The 23470-nt window shown below is 35.8% G+C and overlaps 1 protein-coding gene across 1 annotated transcript in view; it reads right to left on the bottom strand.

Annotated features, from left to right (window-relative positions):
* LOC138694465 (uncharacterized) overlaps positions 1-23470 on the bottom strand; it is a 119001-nt gene that overhangs the window by 22456 nt on the left and 73075 nt on the right. Inside the window, exons 18-21 of the mRNA XM_069818237.1 lie at positions 6973-7493; positions 6640-6786; positions 2741-3040; positions 1173-1356 (exon numbers count right to left, since the gene is read on the bottom strand). Coding sequence (XP_069674338.1) covers positions 1173-1356; positions 2741-3040; positions 6640-6786; positions 6973-7493 — 1152 coding nt within the window. The remainder of the gene's footprint in view (positions 1-1172; positions 1357-2740; positions 3041-6639; positions 6787-6972; positions 7494-23470) is intronic.

A 23470-nucleotide genomic window follows, 5' to 3' on the forward strand; every position in this document is an offset into this window, starting at 1 on the left:
GGCTTCGCTACCATAGGTTAAGATGGCCTTGCTAGTGTCTTATATGCTCGAATTAGTGTGTGATTTTGGACTATTTAAGGTTTGAAAACTTGGTTAATGACTCTCAATGGCACTACTGTAATAACATTGAGGACTTTTGATACTACATAATTTCTGTAGGATATAATGCATCAAAACTTTAACATTAAGATACAGGTACTGGTTATGTTCGCTTATTATACTCGCATAGTTTCCTTATAACAGGATATTTGCCTTGGAATCGACTTTTGTTTTTTATTAGTTAAAAGTTTCATACAGTGAAACCTCTCCTTACCCACACCCCCAAGATACGAAAACTCCTCATATACGGACCAACTGAAATAATATAGAAATAATGATAAATTTAACTCTCGTTTACGGACAATCTCAGACACGTACAGCTGTTTCACAGTCCTAAAGCTTCCTTTACCTTTCGACTGCGGACAGAACTTGGATTTCAAGACCTAATGTGTTACAAAAATGGAAAATTTAGTTTTGAGAACTGTACAGAAATTCCTTAACATGGAAGAAAACAATAAGGGTCTCTTAGGTTACCATTAGCAGAGCCTGCTACCCCTTGTTAGCTGGAAGTAGATGGATAAACAAAATCGTAAAATTTAACCTGTCTCATGGGTCCAAGGTTTCCGCGATCTTGAAGTTGTATTCGACACGTGATAGGGTTAGTAGGATTATTCTCTTCACTTCAATCAGTTGTACTGTTTCGAGAGACATGGCACTTGAACGTAAAGGTTAAGTTGAAAACTGTAAATTACAGTACTGCATAACTGTAGACCTAGAATAAAATTGCATGGCACAGTACTGTATTTTCCTTTTTCAGTTTTATCTAGAATTTACTGTAGTACAGTAGACTGTATTTAGAATTAAACTACAGTAATACATTTCATTTAAATCGTGAAGGGATACGTAATGCATATTATAAATTTACTGTTAGATTGGGGAGCCTCTCTCCCAATAAAGGACACCACTCAGATGCGGACAGATTGTTACGTCTCTTCGATGTCCGTAAATGAGAGGTTTCACTGTATTTAAATTTTAAATTCATCATTAAATGACCTTCATTAAAATATTTATATCTTAATCAAAGATATATTTTCATCTTTTAGTAGATTGTAATATATGTTGTTAGGACTTACCATGGCTGTAGCAAAGGACTCAAAATACGTAGCAAATCCTTCATTGAGCCACAGGTAATTCCACCACTCAGGACTGACTAGGTCTCCGAACCACTGATGTGCGAACTCGTGGGCTATGACAGTGGCAATGCGCTGCTTACTTTCTGCGTTGGTAAAAGAACTGCTGTGAAGGATCAACCTTTCTCTGAAAATTACATTGATTAAATTAATGTACTAATAACATAAATACTTTAAATTGACACATACAGACAGCTGTCATCGAGGATATATATGCCGGTATATCAATATAGGTCTACTTTCTTCTTATTCTCTTTATCTAGTTGAGTGGTCGCCAGCACTCGCTGAAATGGGTAAATTGTAACGAGTGCAATGTCTTATGCGCGGGTAAGAGACGCTAGACCGAGGGTGCTCTGTGCTGAAGACCACTAATCTAGTTCATGCTTTCTGTGTTGCGAAAGTTTACGTTTTTGAGCACGAGAATTACTCTCGTTCACTATCCTGTAATATTAAATTTCCTCCAATTCATTATGCATTTTCTTAGCATTTACGAGTTGGCCTGAGTGGCGCAGCCGCTAGAGTGCTGGCCTTCTGTGCCCGAGGTTGCGGGTCCGATCCCGGACCAGGTCGATGGCATTTAAGTATGCTAAAATGCGACAGGCTCATGTCAGTAGATTTACTGGGATGTAAAAGAAATCCTGCGGGATAAAATTCCGGCACACCGACATCTCTATGAATCTAGAACGTACTCTAATTCAACTCCGCCCTACTGCGTAGGCAACTTCATCATAGTTGAAGTGCTTGAAGGCTAGCTTTACCCATTTGGCACGCGACTTTTGAGACGCGTGGTATTAACTATCATCCTTGAAAATAGAATGTGTCCGCAAGCTCACTCCGCAGCGAGAAGAGACGCTCGATCTCCTAGCGGGAAGTTTTAAGTTTGCAGCAAAATCATTCACACGTGTTCAGTGTTGACCTTCGTGTGGAGTGAATCCCATCTTTTTTTTTTTTAATTGGGTTATTTTAGCGTCTGAATGAAATGAAGGGATAATGCCGGTGAAATCAGTCCGGGGTCCAGCACCGAAAGTTACCCAGCATTTGCTCGTATTGGTTTGAGGGAAAACCCCGGAAAAAAACCTCAATCAGGTAACTTGCCCCAACCGGGATTCGAACCCGGGCCACCTGGTTTCGCAGCCAGACGCGCTGACCGTTACTCCACAGGTGTGGACGAATCCCATCTTCCAACATAACTGCAGCCGCTAGCGGTGAATCCCACCTACCAATTTAACTGCAGCCCCTAGCGTATACATCGCAGTCTCTTCGCTGCGGAGTTAGTTTGCGGACGCACTGTATTTAATCTCATTTGAAAGGTAATTCCGTTCTACTTTCTTTGTTATGACTGAACTCGCGATAATTTGATGGTTGAATTTGGAAATGTTCATGATGAAGTCCTTTTCTACTAAAAGCATTGATAAAGTTTTTAATTGTCGAAAATATCTGGTGATAGACAACATATGTTCATCTATCTAATAAACCAAAAGTTCCTGATCTTCAAGACATGTCGTTCTCACCTGTAAGTTACAAGACCCCAGTTTTCCATGGCTCCTGCTGAAAAGTCTGGTACTGCCACTTCGTCCATTTTTGGGAGTTGGTATTTCTCACCCAGGAGAAATTCTTCCATTGCATGAAGAATAGGAGGACCAACATCAAGACTATATTTTGCTTGTCCTTCTTTTATGGCATCTTTTCTCGCCCATATTTTGAAGTTCCTGGCAGTATTTTCTGCATATGCAAAATCTGATACCACAAAGGCAATCAGATATGAAGACATATTTTTAGTTTCTTCAAACTTGTCCCATGTTGGATCATTACTGGAACAAACAATTATATAACTTGTTGTGTCAGTAGACGAGACATACGGTATGTGTACTATACTTGTAGGAATTGTAGGATATACCTTAATGTGCTTTGATACTGTTTCTCACGACATACTGCTTTCAAAATTGAATTAATTATTGGTGTGTTAATGAAGTTGAATTGTCTTTATTAAAATTTAAATCGTATCTGTTTAATAGACGTCAAGTCGTTAATGTCGTTAAAAAGAGTGCTTAATTTAGTAGCCTATCCGACCTCCCTCGTGGTTCTGTGCTAGATCCTTTCCTTTTCTCAGTTATATAAATTAGCCTACATCTAGCTGCCTACCATACAAATCTGTGCTATATGCGGATGACGTCACTCTTATTACAGTAGGGATGACAATGAGAGTATTCAGATAAAAAAATTAGTGAGGGATAGGACTATCTCATGATTAGAAAGCAAGAAATTTGACTTACATTAACTGGATTGTACAGTACCTACATCCAAATATTCACATATGCAGGATACTAGAAAACTTACTGATTTATTTTGTAAAAATCAGTCACTACTCACTATTTGCTTATTATGCTTTCTTCCATTCCTTCTTAGTGTGTAAAAATATAATTATTTAAGGTAATTCTGCTGGTGCTCAACACGTTTTCCAGTTAAAAAAGAGCGTAATTAGAATCATAAATGAAATGTTAGACAGAGAATCATATAGGACAGATTTATTATCGAATATCCGACTTTATTTAATCCTATTTTACCATTAGGTAGGCTATATTAGGGTTATATTTACATTAAATACATACATAATACAAAAAGCTTACATAAAATACATAGGCTACTATTACGTGAAAATATACATATTGCATACAAATGCATACATATGACATAAAACAGACGTCTTGCGTTCATATTACATGAAAACATATATATTGCATACAAATATGATATAAAACAGACACATTACATACATATTACGAACAAAATCATACATACTACAGGGTTGTATCCGATCTCTGATAACGAATTTGAATGACATCGTGTGCGACAGGAGTCACACGACAACTGAACTGTGGCGCGAGGTGACAGACCTGTAGTGAGTGATCTCATAGTCAGAGTGCACGGCGACTCATAGCAGAAATTCCCAAGAAAATCGAGCCTTTTTGGAGGGGTATATAACAACCGTCTCCGATGCCAAGTACAATTAAGTGAGAATAAAAGAAGCCTGCAATAAAAGAGGTTTCGTTATTTCCAAGAAAGACATCTTCTGTGTACTTAATAAGATTGGTAAAGCTCGAATGGAATTAATTTGTATCATCTCGTAGGGTGCGGCGACTTGTGACGGGGGGTGGATTTGCTTGCTTTATCCACTCTGGAATTAATCCCATCCGAGCTTTGCTATTCTTATTAGGTACACACAAGATGGCTTTCTTGGAAATAACGAAACCACGTTTTTTGCAGGCTCCTTGGCATCGGAAAGGGTTGTTATGTAACCCTCCCAAAAAGGTTCGATTTTCTTGGGTATTGCTACTATGAACGCCGTGCATTCTGATTATGAAATCACTCACTACTGGTCTGTCACCTCTCGCCGCAATTCAGCTTTCGGTGTGATTCCTGACGCACATGACGTCATTCAAATTCGTTATCGGAGATCGGAAACAACCCTGTAGATACAAATACATACATATTACATACAGATACATTTACGTATTACATACAGATACATTTACATATTATATATAAGTACAAACAAATTTACATAGAAATACCTATTACATAAATACATACTGTTACACAGAAATACATGTCATTGCATACAGTAGGGGAGGCAAGATCTGTCCTGTGACTTATCTTGTGCCGTGGCTATATCACCAATGGGTATGGAGAGGAAAATATATTTTAGTCTGAGATGAACTTCCGTGTCGGAAGATTCGTATAAGGTTAACCATCATGAAAAAACTTTCTTTCTGATAGCTCATTCTTTCCCCTTTCGCACAGCTCCCATCCCAGGTCTCGCCTCCTCATCTGTACATACAGAGGAAAATCATAATGTAGCGTGAATGCTACTTAAAATTTTACCAAATCTGTAGTAGATTGTGATATTGTTAAAAATAAATGCAGTGATGATGTGTTTGAGATGGAGGGAGAGGATGCGTCTTCTCATTTCGAAGAGGGGACAGTTGAATAGCGGATGGGGTGCCATTTGGTCTTCATCACATGCGCGCCTTACACTGTTTGAGTTATTTGTGACATTAAATAGGACTAAATATGGCTTGAATTTTTCATGACCAGAAATGAATTGAGTAACGATAAAGTTGGGTGGGAATAATTTACTTTTAACTCTGCTGGTTACAGTAGAAAAGAATAGGTTTCTTGTTGTGCAGCTCAGATGGTAACGTTTGAAACTCGCACTCGAGAGGTTCCGGGTTCAAATCCCGTGGCTGATCAGTTTTGACTTGGGGTTTTCATGGTTTCCCTTAGTCACAAATGCAAATGCCGGATTGGAAATTCACATGTCATGATTCATCACTGCCTCTATCATAAACATTAATCAAAACCTAAAATCAGTTACATCAACACAAGCCATCTATAGCACATGACAAGTATGTTATATTATTTTATAATGTTATCATAATTTTATTTTAAGTTTAGTTAAGTTGGCTATGATATCATTATTCGGTCTTTCATAACAAAATTTCGTACAACAATCTACTTGCTGAATTTAATTTAATGTCTTTTGTCAGTCGTAGATTACTTTCTGAGCAACTTTTATTGTATAAAATATTCAACGGTCTACTGGATAATATCGAAATATTATCACAAATCTAGCTTAACGCTAGAACATCACATTTAAATCGTCATTGTTATATTATAAAAAATCAAACACTTCAGCACATAAAAATTCACCAGTGTTAAAAATGTGTTCAAAATTCAATGAAATATTTAAAACATGGGATCTAGATTTCAGCATTTCTTACATGAAATATAAACATTTTCTTATTAATATACTGAAGGTTGTTGATTTTAAACAGTATTGCTATCTATTTATTACTCTGTAATTTGCCATTTATAGCTACATTTTACATCTTTTGGTTGTGGTATCTATATTTATCTATTCTTCATTCTTTTTTATTTTGTATTTTTCATTTACATCTGTATCTGTCTCTTTTATTTACATTTATGTAGTACATATTTGTCTGTTTTTCATTTTTTATTTGTATTTTTCATTTGTATTTACACTTGTGCCTTGCATTTATATCTGTTTTCATTTCTTTTTTCATGTTATCTCCAATTTTATGTTCTAAGAAAATATTTGTACTGTTTATTGTAATTGGGGCTTTGCCTTGTTATAGATATAAATAAATGAATAGAAATATGTTACGTTACGTTTTTATGTTATGTTACACTGTGCTATGCTTTTTATGTTACCATCATACTTTCAGGAATATAGGATACTGTTAACCTGTTTCGGCCTTAGAATTCAACCGTCAGTATTTTTTTTAGTTATGCTACTATAATATTATGTTATGATATGCTATGTTGTGTTTACGATTATTTGTATGTTACAGTATATTGCGTTTTATTTTTACATATACCGAATGCTTACTCTTCTATTCTTGGCATATTCGATATTGCTCTTCTTGTTGATGTTCTTTTTATTCTGATGTCAAAAGTGGCCTTCAAGGCAGGTTCATCAAAACATGGAAATGCACGGCGAGCATGTGTTGGCTGGAACTGTGTTGTTGCAAGCCATCTAATGAAAAGAAAATATATATTTCTAAATAATAGTTCGAAGGCTGAAAAATTAGAATCATAACAACAAATATACAATTCAGGTTCACTTTATTGAATAAAACTGGTTAATTTATAATATATAAACAAATAAAATTTATAAGTTTTATTTTTCGAATACTAGTATTCGGATGTTAGATTTACTTACACTTTATCACCTGATTCGGTTTTATAATAACTCCTGTAGAAGCCGTACATATCATCTCTATGATTGCCTTCGTATTTTAAAGTAATTATATAAGTTTCGTTTATTTCTAGTTTCTGTGTAGAATCATTAACATACAGGGTATAAAAATGAGTATCAATATCATAATCCTCATACACTGATATTGGAGTATCATTGCCCTCCTTCTTCACTTCGAAGCTTGTGATTTTCATATCGTAGTAATGAAGGGTAATATTATCGGTCTCTTCAGATATTCTCACAAGTATCTCTACTGAACCTTTAAATGTTGTAGGTTCATTTTCTCCCAAGAGAGGTTCTAACTTAATTATATAGTGAAGAGGTTCTACAGAGGTTGGTAGGCGATAATCTGCGACATTTTCACTGTAAGTAGAAATCCTCTGATTGATCAGAGGTGACGCAGATGTGGTTGTGAATGTTAGTAGCACTGCAAGTGCTACAATTTTCAGTTCCATTTTGAGTAACTCTCCGTTCGACGTGTTTTGCTGCAATATAGAAAGGATATATTAGTCTTGAATTTTAGAATGATGTTCACTATAATAAATCAAAATAGGACGTTTTAACAGAGGGATACCGAGGATATCTGGTCCCCATTACGGCCAATCTTACTAATTAATACACTATTGGGCTTACGCTTACTATTTCTGTGGCTCCAATGCAAAATGTGATGTCATTCTTTAAGTTTTTTTAGAAGCGAACATTTCAAGTTTGAACAACTGTAAAAAATCATATCATGTCTCATAAGAACGGATTAGAGAGAAAAAATAATAGAGGTATGCATGCTATCTTTTTCCAAAATAAAGATACCAACAGGTTGCACATACCGCAAAATCTCATTTTCGCCAAAAATTAACATATCACCTTTTGCCTTGAAACCTCTTCCTGGACTACTGTCTCATCTGTCACCAGTATCATAACAAAGTCTACTAATTATACTACCTGTAATTAAATGTAAAACTATTTCTGTCTTCTAAGAATATTAAAAAGAAACTCACCTCCCGAAGTTCCTTAGCAAATGCACAACAGAAAATTATAATCACAATGATGCAAAGTTATCGTAGGGTCTAGACCTTCAAGATGATGCTTTTCCGTGAATAATTTAAGGGAAAAATTGATCCGAGGCTGGGTATCGAACCAGGGACCTTCGGCTAAACGTGCCAACGCTCTACCGACTGAGCTACCCAGGAACTACACCAGACATCGGCTCACTTTTTCCCTTTATATCCACATACCGCCAGAGACCCAACATTGAGTGCACACAAACTCTGTGTGACTTGAATTGTGATTTTCTGTTAACGAACAGTAACGTATATTATGCAAATCTGGCTTTCAGGTATATCTCTCTGTGAAGCTGATTTGAATAATTTCAAGGGAAAAATTGTTTCTGGGCCGGGCATCGAACCCGGGACCTTTGGTGTCCTGTGTAGTTCCTGAGTAGCTCAATTGTGTTCTCAGGCAGGTGAGTTAGATAATTGCTTCCAAGCTTTCGATGGCTAGCTCTGCCATCTTCTTCATGCAGCTAGCTAGCAGAGCTAGCCATCGAAAGCTTGGAAGCAACTATCCAACTCAACTGGCTGAGAACCCGAGAAGAATTATTCTACATCAAACGCCGGGAAAGTCTCAAGTCATATATTTTAATTATTTTTTAACCAATGAACATACATTAGTGAATGTCCACGTACCGCTAGCAAGCCTTGTGCTCACGCCTATTACAAGGTTACTAAGGCGACAGTTAAATATTTATCTTACTCCAATGCAAAATTTTATTGTAAATATTAATATCAATTTCGAAGAAGTCGAAGCAATAATAAAAAATAAAAAGCAAAAATGGTTAATACTAGCAATTAGAGTTTGTTTCCATGTACTAAAATAATTGTAAAAGTTTGCATGAAATTAATATTAACACGAAATTTATCTCGATTTATCATACCATTTACAAGTACATGCTTTATAGCTTTTAACAGGATTAGTCTGCTCTTAAATTTAACAGCACTGTCTCAAGGGTTCGATAAGAAGTGTGATATATTAATCCTCAAATATTAATTTTACATTCGAAAGCTTACATGTCTGGTGAATTTCTTTTTATCTTATCTAAAATTTATAGCGTCAATTTATTAAGTTCACTTCAAAATATCGTTCAGACAAAACAAAAGAGATCAATGATGATAAAACAGATTTTTATATCCTTACTTAATTTCAGCATCAAGATATTCTATAATCTTATCTTTACTTATATAGTTACATCATATATGTACAATTGTACATATATTTATTTATATTTTATCTTCCTATGCTTCCAGTTTATGTTATTGACCCGTTTGCTCGATGTAAATTAATTGGAATTACACCAGAATTTTACAAGTATAGCGAATTACTTAAAGTTGTATTATCATCAGATTACTGTGCAAAACATTCTGACATTTTACAAAATAGCCTACTTCATCTTTTTCCTACAAGAGATATAATTTTTGGAAATAGAACATTGAAGTATAGCTTTTAGTATAGTGATAGACTGACTGATTAGAGTAGGTAATGCCATGCTTTTAATTTCAGTTTTGTCTCTTCGGTATCACTTCAAAAGCAATTGTTTTTATTTGAATACTTCATTATAAGAGTTTAACTTTAGACATATGTATTATTGTTCTATGCTATGATTAAAATGGCGTCTCCAGTTACATAAAGTTTTAGCGTATCCGGATTCGATCCCTGGGAAATAGAGTTTGTAGGTCATTCATTATTTCGTAGGAAAACAAAAGCTTGCGTGCGTCGTAGCATATACAAGAACTTCGCTAGCTACAAGTAGAAGCGTAGCGAGGGAGGCAAGCTTCTCAGTCCACTTTCTTCTTCCCCTGACACGCAGATAGGTTTCACGAGATACCGAATGGCCTATATTTTCTTGTATTTGTCTTATGTTGTCTTACTTAAGCGGTAGCCTATATGCTACGCTGACCATGATATGATGAAGCAGCCCCTCTTCTTGTGAACTCTCTTAATTCATACTTCTTGTAAAAGTGAGAACACGAGTCAAAGAGCTAAAAACGTGAAGTAAATTATCATTTTATTTTATTTTATGAACAATTAAGATTTCTGAGCTTTTCGTCAAATTGGGTCTTGAGGGTGACTATCTTTTTGCTGAAAAGAATGTATGATGCAGAATATTACATTTACAAGAGAGCAATTAATAGCTCTTGTTGAAACCTCCCTTTAAACCGTGCACATAGATCTCCACAGATGGAATAGGCCTATAGGAAGGAAATGAGGCGATAGTAGCGATCCTAGTGGTTAGCAACTATCTGTGGATGCATATTTACTACGTATTGAGCTTCGTGACATATATACTAGACTGTATTAGTATTATATTATAATGCTCTAAGAGTGAGTGCTCGAAGATCTCTCTCTCGCTCTCTCTCTCGCTCGCTCTCTCTCTCTCTCTCGCTCTCTCTCTCGCTCGCTCTCTCTCTCTCTCTCTCTCTCTCTCTCTCCCCCCAGAAGATTTTTGTATTTTCCTCTCGCTAAATGTTGCAACTATCCCTTACTTGAATTCTGAAAATGTGGCAATCCTGACGTTTTTAAATTTACGCTGTTTATAAAACTTCATCATGTAAATAATTGGAAAGTAGGCAAATATCGTAGTATTACGCTATGAAAGAAAACTTATTTATGACAAGTATAGGGAGTATTTACATTACTTACCGCCACAGTTACAAATTATTGTTCCCTGAAAATATTGAATTATTCAGTATACATCATTTTTAACAGCAGATAACTTCTTTAATTTTTGGTAATTACAATTAAAAATAAAACAAATAATATAATCTTATTTTGTGTCGAAAGTGGTCATTCTATCTCTTGAAGATAGACTGTTTCTATATTAATAATTTATAATTTTCTGCATAAGTAGTAATTTTCTAAATTTGATATTAAAAATAGCAAAATTAGATATGCAGTAGCAGGAAACCTAAATAGGCCCATGTAATTGCATAAGTTTTTCTATCATGGCAAAGGATCGAAACTGCTACAAGTGTGTGTAAACTATTATAACACATTAAAAAGATTTAGGATAATGATATAATTCACGAAAAATGACTGAATACATACTTCACCCAGAAATGATTCCATGCTTCTTTACAGCTACATTGTGGTGTTTTAAAACATTTCAGCAGAAACGTGGACATCTGTTTCTAAAATCAGCATGTAAAGTGTAGGCCTAACTGAAGAAATTGACTTTTTTTAAATTAAATTTCAGGTTAAGCACGGGTACAGGCCTCCGTCCCTCTTAACAGTCACCGACTAGTGTAGAAATTTAGCAGACTACATATCGTAAACCTTGGTAAAATGTAAATAATGATAAGACTAATAGAAGAGATTTCTCGACTAGCTGCAGAAATTGGGAGGGGGACATGATAATGTCGTCATCTTTGCCTTGCAGTGGAATCAAAGTAAATATACTGCACTGTTCCGAGAAGTATGAGATAACAGTACCAGTGTTGCCAACAATTGTCACTTCGAAGTCGCCAAATAAGATGTCAAATGTCGCTAAAAAGTCGTTAAATTCAATTTACAAGTAAAAAAAAAAAGAGTATCTAAAAGAAACAGTTAAGATTAACAATAGCAAAAATGTATCGTAACTTTTACAGATATAAATCATCCATAGGGTAACTAGGGTCTTTTGGACAGTTGGGCTTGTTGGACACTTTGTACTTTAAAGTCTTATCTCGCCACTTGAGGGCACCACATTCTGCTAGAAGTCAATGACGAAAGTAGCCCCACTCGTGGCTACTTCCGTCATTGACTTCTATACTAGACGGCAGTTCGGAAGGCGGTCGGCTGCTATATGCGCCGTAGCATTTCTGGCATGTGACGTCACAAGCTTGTACAGCAGAACCAATCGGAATCAGTCTGTAACAAGTACTTCCCAAGTTCGTTTGTTCACGTGTGAGTGTTTCAATACATTGAATAAGTAAAACTAACATTCACTGTGTGTGTGTAAGATAAATAAATGGAAGAAGAGACTGCAAAAAAATAAGTATTGCACAGGCAAGTATTGTTTAAGATGTATAATTATTTTAAAAACGTTGACGAGCACAACACTGCTGGCCATCTTGATGCTGGCTGCAACGTTGCCAATGTGCAAGAAACAACTGCAGAAGCATGTGGTGTGGATTGAGAACCGCGCAAAGAATATTGTTAGTGAAGGAAAGAGGGTTTTTTTGGTGTCATACTTACAGTAATCAACGGCTAAGGTCATTATTGTCTTTTGAAAATTTAAATTCTCTCCTGCGCTATTTGCATCGCACGTGCGCGTGAAGTACGATGTGGCAATGTTGTACGCTGCCTTACCCTCTCTATCTGTCTCTCTCGACGCAACGCTAGCAGACTACCGCCTTCCGAATTGCCGTCGACTCTAGCAGAATGTGGTGCCCTCAAGTGGCGAGGTAACACTTTAAAGTACAAAGTGTCCAACAAGCCTCACTGTCCAAAAGACCCTAAGTTACCCTATCCTCCTTTTCTACTGTAGCTGCTGATTTGGAAGACAAGTATTCATATAGGCCGGAAATGGAACGTAAGCACGCATCAGTTTTCCAGTCTTCCGCAGAACACTTTCAGAAAATTTGGTATTCGTAACTCGTTTTTCCCGAAATTCTCAGAGTGTTTCTGGAGTGAGGTATAGCACTAGCAGCTTTGATGAATTGTCGCGTAATTTTCGTTTCACTAAGTTGTATTGGCTGAACAGGTGTTGTACCTCGGCATTCGAATAGAAAAGAGGGAGTAAGACCATAGCAAACATAGCTATTGGAGTTAACACCAGCAGAATATTTGTACTGGTACACTTCAACCCAAAAATATACTTTGATGATATACTGTTCCATTTAACAACTCCAAGAATTCGTTGGAGGAAAGATAATGCAGGGGATTACACAAGATGTCATGATACGATGTGCAGGATTGTTCTTATAAAGTTTTGAAATTGTACCAAGGAAAATATTAATTTTTTCTATCATAATATTAAAAATGTCAAAATACAAGATTAATTTTTCCAAATACATCTTATTAAAACCAGTTAAAATTATAAAAAAGAGTAAAAATCGCTAGCTTCGTCGCAAATGATTAATAAAAACTCCAGAAAAGTCATTGGTCGCCGTTTCGTAATTTGTGTCTGTAAACATCCCCTCAAAACCGCTAGATTTAGCGACTTGTCGCTGAAGTTGGCAACACTGAACAGTACCGATAACTTGGAAGTTGAACAGCATACATACATACATACAACCCGATTATTTAGTCCTGACAGCTCAGCGACGCGAAAGAGAGGAAGTAATAGGAGTAGTGGGGAGAATTCCGGAATAGAGATAAGGGCGAGCGGTCGCTAAAGGAATGCAGTACAGCTCAACTGTACTGGAAACACAACGTTATACCGCATACGAGATATCCGATCCCTTTGACTGCAGGCAACAGACTAAAGGCTGGTTCACAATAAACCGGAAACGAGAATCGGAACGAAAACGGTAAAATTGTTAAAATGTACACATTTAAATGTGAGCATTCACAATTAACGAAAAGCTTGCCGGAGCCTGGGATCGGGAACGGAGAGTTGGCCAAGTTTCAACTTTGGCGTTCACGTTTCCGATCACAGCCCCCTAGATTCATTCTATTGCCATCTAAAAGCTATTTTGTCGTCGTATATTTTGTAGCAAGAAGACCGTGACATAACCTATGCATTATTTTGTTCTGTGCTGTGCATCATGGAGCAAGTTTTATTTGATGAGATTCTAATATTGAAGGAGAATACGTGGCTTTCAATAGCTGCATCTTTGAACACGATCGTAAGTGAATCATATTTTATTACTGTATTGGTTGTATTATACACTACATATTCATGCTTCAATTCAATAACTACTGTTGTGTTCATTTTTGTTCTATTACGAATGTTTCTTCTCTAATTATTTTAAGTTATGGTAAACTTAAAATAGGTTGTGATAATAAAGATGCATGGGCATATTTATAGTACCGTTGAAATTTTGAAGTTGGTTAACCTGTGTTTATGTTGGCTGCCTTGTACTCATGAGAGAACACCATTGGTCAATTATACACAAATAACATCAGAATGCGTAATATCGACTTTACATATCGTTATTGACATACATATCGATATGCATAGTCGTCTACGTTTTCGGTTTATTGCGAATCAAAAATTTTCATATTCATGACCTCTGCTTCTCGTTTTCATTCTGGTTCTCGTTCCCGGTTTATTGTGAACCAGCCTTAACCTGAACATCCCTTAGCGTAACTTAATGGACTCGCCTACCCAGGCGCACATCGCCGTCGACTGTCAGGACTAAATAATCGTACTATACATACATACATACATACATACATACATACTGGGTGTTCATTTCAAAGTGTGTCATGACGTCACTGTTGTTGGGTCACCGATTTGAAGCGAGTTTCAGTTTATATGTTAGAGAAGTTGCCTATTATTTAAGGTGTTCTTCAATCTGAACTTGAGAACGTGTACGGTATAACTTGAACGTCGTAGCAACAGATGGCGGTCTGTACGGTCTGTGTGCTACCATAACCTCTTTCGAACCGTGTTTTGCGCCGGCAAGTCGTACGCAGGGTATTTGTTATCATCGGTTGCGTACGGTAACATTCCACAACACAAATCAAATGCTCCGTGTCCATGTTGACCGTCGAAGTTAATGTCAACAAATACGTAAGTAATCGTCTTAACCCTCTCCCCATATCCCGACAGTACGTATTTCCAAACAGTTCACATTCCTGCCACTACCGGCGTTACCGTACGTATCGGCACGTACTCTTCAGAATGAACGCCGTACTTGCTAGCCAACTTCTCTGCCTCTTAGATTATACACCTGAGCTGCGGAAGTGTAGGAAGATTGAATTCTCTAGGCTCATCAGCTAGCCACATGACGGCATACAGCGAGCCAAGACACATTTTGAACTGAACACCCAGTACATACATACATGTTTAATCAGTCAAGCTTCTTGATTTGTGAGAAAAGTGTGAAAATAATATTTAATTCATATTTCAAACTATGTATTATTGTAAGGTTACTTTGAAGTTTTTGTGTATTCTGAACCCGAAATTATATGACCCTTTTTGTAAATATAAATCAGGGCTGGGCATCGGGAGCGCATCCAGACTCTAAACGGGGACTCACAATATTCTTTCGTCACTGAATCAATGCTGCGCGGTGTTCGGCGGGGAAGAAAGGGGATGAAGAGAAATCATATGGCTCCCCGTGAGAGAGTAGAATCCGCTCTTGCTGCCCAGCCCTGATATAAATAATACCTTACTGATGTGAAAAAGCTGATTTTTTTTTTTTTAATATTGACCTGTATACGTCTATTCCTTCGGTCTGAAATACGGATGGCAGTATGAAAACGACTCACGACACTTTTCGACACGCCGTGATAAACGCTTATCTCAGAAACTATACAATTCTAAAGCTAAGTGACATAAACCATCGTGTAGAGGACATTATTATGCATGATATAACATAACAATCACGTCTGCTGATGGCATCATCACAGCTTAGCGAGGAAAACAAAATGGAGCCGATTGCAGCGCCGTTTTGTTCTAGTATCGGCTGTAACTTCAGACTAAGTGGACATATTTCGATGATCGGGGTGTCATTTGAAAGGGAATGTAGAGTTCTTTAAGGTATAATAGACTGCTGTATAGTGGAATTTAATACAAGAGAACAGTACGCGTGTAAAGAGAAATTTGGAGACAGAATTTCAAAATGTCGAAGATTGTCGTTCAAAAAGCCAAGACGGAAATGTACGGAGCTAATTAAAACTTCAGACCTGCCATCGAAGCTCTGTTGAAAGGGAATTCCATGCTGCTAGCATTGAAGTCTGCATGCACTTCGGTATTGATTTCTGCTTAAACTACAAAAAATTTGATATCCATATTATACCGACAAAACATTGAAAAACTTCCAAATAAACAAGGTCCTGAAAATGATTAGTTTCAGAGTTAGTAAGGAGTTTGTCCTTACTTGATTTCTGAAGAGTAGTCTATTAAAAATTATTAGTTTCGTGTTATAATTTCTTTACAACAGTCCATGAGATTTGTTTTCCATTGTTTGGTTGTCTTTTATTTGTTTGGTTCTTTACATAGTCAAACAAATAATTTATTCAGTGAATGAAGTCATATAAACAATGGTCCGTCATTGGTTTGCTGTTTGGCAGTAGAGGTTCAATCACAAAATTCACGTGGAATTATCTTAAGGAACTTCACATTCCTTTTGATTATGTAATATCTATTCTTATAAATATTATCAAGGATTCTCTTCAAATATTACATCATCATCATCATCATCATCATCATCATCATCATCATCATCATCATCATCATCATCTCTATTTCAATTAATCAACTTATATTTGTCTTCAACAATTAACTTCATTTTTTCTTTAATGTATCACATCACATTATATTGTACATGTTTATTGTATTCAGGACCCTTGTGGTCACTCAAAATTCTTTGTGCTGATGTCTATAATTTAGAAATTTATTTTTATCATACGTGTGTATGTAATGCGTTGCTTAATAGTATCACATATACTATGTTTGTTTGTTTGTTAGCAATCCATTGGATTTAAATCTAGCGATCGGGCAAGTCATTCAATGGATTCCCCTCGACCGATCCATCGCATTTATTGTTTGATCCTGAAATTTGTATCTTTATATGATATTATGAAGTATTTAAACTACACTTTAAAATAGTTTGGTACTTTAAAATACGAAAATAGCTCAATGAACAGTACCGGTACAAATTTTTGCATTGTTTTACGCTCAAATGTTAACAATCTTATCCATGATTAAAAATATTTATAATAATCAATATTATGTTAATTTGAAGAAATATGTAGCCTAGTTGATGAAAGAAGATGATACAGGAATGATAAATATAAGGTAATAATTCTGAAATTAATGGATGCTCTTATTGAACATACAGTAGTGAAATTAAATCAAATATTTAACTTTAAATATTTTTATCACTTGAGAGACGGAGCATCTACAAAAGCATGCAAATCTCCCCACTGTTACATTATGGGCCATAATTAATTATAGCACTAAATTTGAATAAACTCCTCGATACTATTTAAAAAGTATTTCTTACCTGTATTCGACAAAGGTTTCTGTACTGGTATCGGAATTCACTGAACTTTTAACTTAGTTTTTCTGTAAGAACTGAAGATAAATTTTGCTTGGGGAGTTCAATATATACCTTAGTTATATATCAATTTAAATCTCTCCACATGTCATTTATCCCCGTAATTATAATAGAAGATTATAAGGCCTTTAGCCGATTAAATTTCTTCCTGATGTGACGCAAGAATTTGATAAGCATGGACTTACTTCATACCTGATAAGTCTATTGTTTAATATTAAGATACACATTTAACAATAGTTCCACTGCCAATGACCATAAATTATTAGTTCCTAAATAAGTTAATACTATCTTAATTGAGAATGCTGATAAACAGTGCTGAATCTACGGAATTACAGAAACATTATTTTAATCTCGATATTGTGTTTTTTTGTTTAGTTTATTTATACAAGCTTTAACATCTGTGGTCTTGTCGTGTGTTTAGAATCTGTGGGTATAGCAGCAGACCGGAACTATTTTTTTATAATATAGCTTAACAGCATTAATACTTAATTACTTACTTATGACTTTTAAGGAACCCGGAGGTTCACTGCCGCCCTCAAATAAGCCCGCCATTGGTCCCTATCCTGAGCAACATCAATCCAGTCTCTACCATCATATCCCACCTCCCTCAAATCCATTTTATTATTATCTTCCCATCTACACCTCGGACTCCCCAAAGGTCTTTTTCCCTCCGGCCTCCCAACTAACACTCTATATGCATTTCTGGATTCGCCCATACCTGCCACATGCCTTGCCCGTATCAAACGTCTGGATTTAATGTTTCTAATTATGTCAGATAAAGAATACAATGCGTGCAGTTCTGTGTTGTGTAACTTTCTCCATTCTCCTGTAACTTCATCCCTCTTAGCCTCAAATATTTTCCTAAGAACCTTATTCTCAAACACCCTAACCTATGTTTCTCTCTCAAAGTGAGAGTCCAGTTTCACAACCATAAAGAACAACCGGTAATATAACTGTTTTATAAATTGTAACTTTCAGCTTTTTTGAGAGCAGACTGGATGATAAAGGCTTCTCAACCGAATAATAACAGGCATTTCCCATATTTGTTCTGTGTTTAATTTCCTCCCGAGTATCATTTATTTTGTTACTGCAGCTCTCAGGTATTTGAATTTTTCTACCTCTTCAAAGGATAAATTTCAAATTTTTATATTTCCACTTCGTACAATATTCTCGTCATGGGACATAAACATATACTTTGTCTTTTCGGGATTTGCTTCCAAACCTCTCTCTTTACTTGCTTCAAGTAAAATTCCCGTATTTTCCCTAGTCGTTTGTGGATTTTCTCCTAACATATTCACGTCATCCGCATAGACAAGCAGCTGATGTAACCCGTTCAATTCCAAACCCTCTCTGTTGTCCTAGACTTTCCTAATAGCGTAATACTGCAAAAATGTACTGTATACATATGCATTCAGACGAGTTGTGCACAACCGGTTACGAAAAATAAAAATTATGTATTGCTATTGAACATTTACAAAGATGTTTATAAATTTTAATGTTAAAATTTTAGAAAATATTTAGCATTTCAACAGGATTTCGCAATTGTTTTTTAATTTATTTACTAGGTTATTAAAAGATGACTACAATCACGACGAAATTTATGAAGTTGAGAATTAAAATAATTAAGGATGTAAAGGAAATTATGAAAAATTATGAAAATTAAGAAAAAGTTTGTGAGAAGAAGATTATGATAGTAATGAGATTGGATTGATTTCAGAGGATGTAAATTTAGACGCGTACATGTCCATTTAGTCCACACGTATGATCCCACTATGCTACTCCCCCTTAATAGCTCCTCATTGACTGCTATCCGAGACGTTGGAAGAACTTGAGAATATCGAGATGTGCTCCTGACGATGACCATGTTAGACCACAAAATTTTCCCGCACACATCCTTGTTAAGTTTGCGAGAGCAGGACAGTGACTCAGCACGTATCGGCTGTTTCTCATTCCAAGGTACATCTGCGACAGTCAGGATTATCAACTAATTCCATGCTTTTGCAGATGATTAAAGATACGATCACCTGTTCAAATTCCTACAATTAGTTGCAGATTTTTAAGCGATAAATGTGCGCACTATATCGCAGCCTTTGGTGAGGATGCTCATAAAGCAGCCATACCTTGTTGAGAAGTGATAATGTTGGCATAATGTTAAGTAAATTTTATGTAAGTGAGATAAAGTAATTTGTGCTAATGGGTGTACTGAAATTGGTTCCCAAATCTGTGAATCGGTTTCCAGTTCGTCCCAGAGCTATACCCAAGTTGGTTCCAGGTTGATTTCGTCTGTGTACAGCAATTGGTTCCCGCGCTAGACCAAGCCAGAAAAAAAAATCTCTTTCCATTTTATACAGACTTAAGACTGTCAACAACTATTGTCTACAGTAGTAGGTAGGTTAAAAATGTTTTGTGCTTTATTCCTCCTCTAGTAAAAATCTGTAACAAACGTTCCTGTATTTCCACTGCCACTACTCTGCTAATCACTGAAACTTACGATCGGTATTTATATTTCAACATATATGAAGCCACGGTTGTCCTGTACTTCCACAGCCACTACTATGCTAACAACTGAAACTTATGATCGGTGTTTATATTTTTGCGTATATAAAGCCATGGCTGTCCTGTACTTCCACTGCCACTACTCTGCTAATCACTAAAACTTACGATCGATATTTATATTTTAACGTATATGAAGCCATGGCTGTCCTGTATTTCCACTGCCACTACTCTGCTAATCACTGAAACTTATAATCGATATTTATATTTTAACGTATATGAAGCCACGATTCATGACCGCTTATTATAAGTAGCGTTATAGGCAACAACGACTAGCCTACCTCATTCTCGTTCTTGATATCTGAACACTGCCACTACTGTGCTACATGATTGATTAACATCCCCATCCCACACAGCCTTGGGACCTACTCGCGTTGTTGATATTTGATGGGCAACATGTTACATTCAACCTTTTTCCACTTAGGTACTCATTTGAACATGGGGAACCTACTCACGTTGTTGATATTTGAACATGCGGAACCTACTCACATTGTTGATATTTTGTTTGGGAACCAACTGAAGAACAGCGGTGTTAATTGTCGTTAAAAAAGACGAAGAAAATTTTAGTCTGAAACCAGTTTAGGAATCTCGTCTACCTTTTCATTGCCTTGATTACCGTAATGATTTTTAACTCATTCAAATGAGAGAACATTTTCTTTTCCTTTGATAAGAAGGGGCCCAAAGATTATAAAAATTAGTCATAATTAATAAGTACTTACTGCAGCCTCTAGTGGGCTTATTGTGCCTTACCGCTAATGTACCGGAAGACTTATGAAGTCGAAACGATCGCTCTTTTTTAGATATTATTAAGCTGTGTGGGTACACAGCCGTCGATTCTTCCTGCACATCTTAAGGTTCCAGTGAAGTCCAAATAGTTTGTCTTCTCCCGTCCATGAAAGCGTAGATATTATAAATAATTACGCTTCCTCATACACACTTATCGGTCTTTTGAGCTGTGAAACACTGTTGTACAATTCCTTAAGTAATGTTATAATTATTAGTCGGTGCTACTTTAGTGTTACAGATGTCAATACAGTGGTTAAAAATGTTTCGTTTGACTTCACTTGTAGAAAGACTGTGACAAGCATACGTAATTGTGGCCCATTCGAGAAAATGTCCAGCATCTGTCCCTGGCTTCGTAATTGTTCCTTCAGTGCATAGATACATTATTCGGCCCAAGACTTTATAATAAAATTACAAACCATTTTCCAAAATTGAAATATTTTAAAATTGAAGCTTTTAGAAAAGAAATTTATAAAATTATTCATGATATATAATATTAACAAATGTAATTTTTTACCTTTTATTTCCGTCGACTATATTCATGTTTTTATTGAATATCACTGGCTTCTGCCTGATTGTCAGTTTATATTAAATGTGTTTTTTCTCTCTTTTTCTTCTTTTCTTTGCTCTTGCGTGTATTTGTTGGTTTGAATTAAGTTACTTACTGTATGTAAATTTTATGTTATATTATTGGCTAAGATCACACCGTACACGAGCCTGGCTCTTATAATAATAATAATAATAATAATAATAATAATAATAATAATAATAATAATAATAATGATTTATTTTAGCTGGCAGAGTTAAGGCCGTAAGGCCTTCTCTTCCACTCAACCAGCAAAAAGTGTATATACATATGCATGAACTTACAAAGAATCCAACAATTTGATTTAGATGGGAGTTAAATGTATACAAAAGTTATTTACAAATTAAACAACAAAATACTATGAACTATTAATTAAACACTGAAATAAACTGTGTAGCAGAATTAAACTAAAATACATAGAATGTTAATATATTTCAAATAATATTAGATAATAGAAAGAGATTATTACGAGACAATTAAAATACAGCACAATCAGGATGATGTCTAAAGAAAAAAGTAACAATGTAGTCAGTGATAGTTTAAATCAGTAAGATTGGAGTGAAATGCTAATAAGGTTATCTTTTAAGCTGTTCTTAAAGGTGTTTATTGTCTTGCAGCCCCTAATACTTTGTGACAAGGAATTCCATTGACGCGAGGTGAATATTGTAAAAGATGATGAATAACAAGATGTTCTATGAAGAGGTATACTTAGCGTGCCACAGATAAGTGATCTGGTATTTATGTCGTGGTTAGAGTATAGATAAGAGAAACGAGACGAAAGGTAATTTGGTGTTGAAGTGTGCAGAATTCGAAAGAGTAAAGACAAAGAGTGTAAAGTTCTACGTTCTTTAAGTCGGAGCCACGAGAGACTTGCGAAGGACGGTGATATGTGATCATCAAAGCTCGTATCTTGGGGACTTGTGTGTCGTGTGCTTGAGTAAGGTTACAGGCATAACGTACACAAAGCTCACGCTGCAAGTGCTCAGGGACAGTCGTTTGTACTAAGAAAGTGGTCACATCGAATGGCAAGAAGACGAACGAATAAACTGTGTCACGTCGAAGCCAATGACATTAAGAGAATTACAGGTAAACGGTCTGTTTGAGGAATTAGAAAATACGTGTTATTCGAATGGGTGTTATGGAAGTTTGAAAATGCATTTCTTAAATTTTAGGTACAGAATTTCGTGGAGGAATTCTGAGGAGATACATTATTTTCTTCTAATGCAGAGTTTATATCTTGTAAGTTGTACCACACATAAACTAGAGCTGGAAACGGGCATTCATTGAAAGACATTGCAGTCCTTTAGATTGATGGAGAATTTGTCCATAGCCATGGATCAAGTCGTAGAGGGACCTTCCCTAGTAGTGATACACTAATTGAAAACTATTTGCGAGAAAAATTTAGGATATACTTATCTTTCTCAGATACGAGATCTGCTGAAAATCGAACAGGAAACAGTGACAGTGAAATATTCAGTATTTTATTTAGGCCCAAGACTTTATAATAAAATTTCAAACCATTTTCCAAATTTGACATTTTTTAAAATTGAAACTTTTAAAAAAGAATTTTGTAAAATTATCCATGATATATAATAGTAACAAATGTACTTTTTTACCTTTTATTTCTATCGACTATATTCATGTTTTTATTGAATATCACTGGCTTCTGTCGGATTGTCAATTTATATTAAATGTGTATTTTTCTCTCGTTTTCCCTTTCTTCTTTATTCTTGCTCTTGTGTTGTACTTATTGGTTTGAATTAAGTTAATTACTGTATTTAGTAAACTGTCCTTGTAAATGTTATGTTATATTATTCACTAAGACCACACCGTACACGATCCTGACTCTTACGGTAGTGGCTAGAAACATTTTTATTTTATAAATGTAATTTGTACTCACTAGGTAGCTAGTTAAAATAAATAAAATAAAAAAATTAAAGTTTGCTCCCGTCACTTCATGTGACGTGGAAATAAGTTTCCTTCGTTTCAAATCATGTTTAACTAACAGACGAAGAATTTATGGGTTCGAAAATCTTCGAATGCATGTAGTCATACACTGTAATGAAATGTACAGAGCAGAACTGTAAATTTGATGTATTTTGCATGTTTATTTATATATATGCTATAAAATTAGATGTTTCAACCTATCATAATATTATCATTATGTTGTTCCAGCCAGGAACCACTTTTATAGCAGACCTGACAGTACCTCCGTGCTGGAAGCGGGAGTTTGTTGACATTGAAGTCCGGTCGCTTAGCCACGTTCAAAGACACAAGTCCCCAACTTCCGAGCTTTGGTGATCATACCGTCGGATGTTGCACACGTATCTGACGC

This window comes from Periplaneta americana, chromosome 1, assembly GCF_040183065.1.
Source record: "Periplaneta americana isolate PAMFEO1 chromosome 1, P.americana_PAMFEO1_priV1, whole genome shotgun sequence".
Classification (NCBI taxonomy): Eukaryota; Metazoa; Arthropoda; class Insecta; order Blattodea; family Blattidae; genus Periplaneta; species Periplaneta americana.